General features: G+C 33.6%; 1 protein-coding gene across 1 annotated transcript; it reads right to left on the minus strand.

The window, feature by feature from the left end:
• Positions 1-289: 289 nt before the first annotated feature.
• LOC109818559 (SGNH hydrolase-type esterase superfamily protein) lies at positions 290-2,436 on the minus strand. Its single transcript, XM_020384060.3, has 6 exons — positions 2,168-2,436; positions 1,622-1,749; positions 1,398-1,524; positions 1,178-1,290; positions 770-1,019; positions 290-534 (listed from the first exon to the last, which is right to left on the minus strand). The coding sequence occupies exons 1-6, from the start codon at positions 2,397-2,399 to the stop codon at positions 320-322; spliced, it is 1,065 nt and encodes a 354-aa protein (XP_020239649.1). The 5' UTR covers positions 2,400-2,436; the 3' UTR covers positions 290-319.
• Between the last annotated feature and the right edge of the window lie 453 nt (positions 2,437-2,889).

The following is a 2,889-nucleotide window of genomic DNA, read 5'->3' on the forward strand; positions in this document are numbered from 1 at the left end:
TTGTTTCTCAAAAAAGATATTCTTTTTAAAGTATTTTTTATGATTGTAACTTAGTTTTTCTTATAGTATGATCACTAAATTTTAAGGCCAAATATCTTTTCTCATAAGTATATAAATTGTATTAATGCTATTGTATCTTATCATAACATCATAAGATAGTTGAATTAGTACATACCAAATATCAGAATTATATACTGACTATAAAAAAAATTATATACTACCCACAGTTCTGGTGATATATTTGAATTAGTACACACCAGCAGAACAGCATTATCTCTTGCGTATTCTTTAAAACTAGCAGCGCTTAATATTTAATGGATTAGGGAGAAGGTGCAGGTGCTGGTGAGACACTTGCTGATGAAAAGAGAAGAGAGAAAAACTTTTCTGCAAGAACAGCATTGGCTGCATCTGAAGGATGAAAGGCATCCCAAAATACAAACTCATGGCGGTTGCTACAGACCTTTGAGTTTGGCAAGCATAAACCTCCAATACTCGTGTCTACATTGCAACAAGACGTATTTGAAACCTTAAAACCTGCGAAATCATTAAATACATTTGTTATGTATAGCCACAGAAGAAAAAGAGATTAAACATAGTTACAATTTCATAGGTGATGTTTTTAAATTATAATTTAATTTTTATTCAGATAATCTACACAATAATATTTGCATTGAAATATTATATACATTACTGAGCCAAAACTCTACTTGAAGTATTATAAAAAAAAGAACATTAAATGTAATTAACTAAGTATAGGTGTGGCAATTACCGTAAGTAGATGGATTATTGATCAAGTCAAGAACTAAAGGGTAAGTGTCTGCAAATACTAGTGTTGCATTTGGAAGACGATGGTTTAGTGTGTTGATTAGCTTCTGAACATTAGAGTTGAATTGCAGGATCCATTCATTGACCCGCTTTAGACATTGGCCTCGTTTTGATTTAACCCTCTGTGATGGAATGCAACCTAGAGGACCAAGTCCGTGGAACACCATTTTTCTTGCTCCCAGCAGATATAGACTCTGATATAATCGGATAACTTTAGTAGTTGATTGAGTTATTATGTAGATGAAATTATTTTTGGATGGTATTGATGTGAAGAAATGGGTCTCACAAGGGAATGGTAGTTTGTTAAAGTCTTCTATATGTTAATTTTAACAAATACACTAATGAATTTTACCTGAAGTTGTTGATCTAAGGTTGAAATTAAGAGCTCAATGAACTCATCATGAGTGTATTGCTGGCCATCTGCCAAAAATGGTTGCAAGAAATTGTTCACGTAATCATTGCTGCCTGCAAAAGTGCAATTTCACCGGTGAAGATTATAATGGGGGAACTTTAATATTCAAAACCATAATAAAAGTGTAAAATAGAGTACTTCTGTGAGTGTGAAGTATTACCAATCCCTATAAAGTACGTGGCTTCATTGCAATGCTTGTTGGCAGCAGCCTCTCCTATGTTTGCCTTGATCACTTCTTTGGTTTTCTTGAAATTGTTTACTTGATCATCAAAAGATAATCTCTGAATCTAAAACATTCAAAAGACAGAATATAAATTACTGAAGGGGCCACTCAAGTTCTAAACTGCGAAAAGAGCCCCTAGGTTTTGAAGATGTTCTGCTTACAAAGTAAAGTCCTGTATCATTGAGAATTCCTGCCCCACCAGATGCATAGTTTACCCCTTTGAGTAGGGCATCAAAGTTCTGAGACACTGACAGATAAGCTGGTGGTGATGGGATTCCAAGCTTTGCAGCTGCAACAACCCATAAAATAAGTCCATTTGCTAAAAGTTGATTAGAAGCATTCGTAATACACTTTCTAAACACTCGTTAAAGTTTATCAAAAATTATAAAATTATGAGTGGAGCTCATTAAATATAAATTGTGACCTACAAAATTATGTGATTTCTATAAAATTGTATCACTTAATAATATGTGTAAATGTATATTAATAAGATCGATTTTAAATGCAAGTACATATTACCAAATTAAATTTAACTTCTATTCAACTAGAGACATCGGTTATAACTAATGAATTATACTAAGTTCTATTATTTCTAATAAATGTACACCTATAAGGGTGTGTTAGAAAATTTATTGCTCACATTTCTCATAATTTATTCAACTTCAATACGAAGAGGAAACAAAAATAAGAAAAAGTTTGGGAAATACATATGAAATCACCAATAGTCCTTCCATTGCTGAATCTTCCAGTAGCCTGGCCACCACTGTAGTCAATCCCATACCAGGGATAGTTAGATTTGGCTAAAGAATATTGTAGAAAATTATTGTTTCCAACATCTGTCAAGGAGTCACCAAAGATATATGTCACAGGCAGAGCTGCTAAAGCAATTGCTGCCAGTGAGAAAATACAGGCAGCAAAAACCAGCTTTGGCATTGACATCTTTGTTCTTCCACCTTCTATTGCTGAAGATATAGAATTGAGTCAGCTTTTATATTAGTATCACATTTAAGTTCTGCACTGTTGTGTGAATTCTCCAAGTATGCATGTTAGGTGGCTATTTTCCAAACCACATTGACACTTGATGGTTGATGTCTCTAATCAGGAGTTGGCCAACTCAGAACATTGAATCAGCAATGTTAGCTTTTAGTAGCTCATTCACTTAAATGCTGCACATGCTCGTATTGGTGTTGCATTTGCTGCAATTTGCCTCACTCAACTCCTCTAGTTGCTGCAAGTTAATTGAAGAACAAGCAAAACGACTTGGTCAAGTAAAATAAGCGAGGAAGCAACTAAGAATTATATTCAATATTGTTTACCTACTATATATATTTTCTGTTTAAGGTAACGAGATTTGCTTAAAGTTAGGTTTGACCTCTTGTGCTGCTTGGGTTAATGAAAGTTCATTGACTTTAAAGAATTCAATTTTCTA

The sequence above is a fragment of the Cajanus cajan genome, chromosome 9, assembly GCF_000230855.2.
Source record: "Cajanus cajan strain Asha chromosome 9, NIPB_CcT2T_4, whole genome shotgun sequence".
NCBI classification, from domain to species: domain Eukaryota; kingdom Viridiplantae; phylum Streptophyta; class Magnoliopsida; order Fabales; family Fabaceae; genus Cajanus; species Cajanus cajan.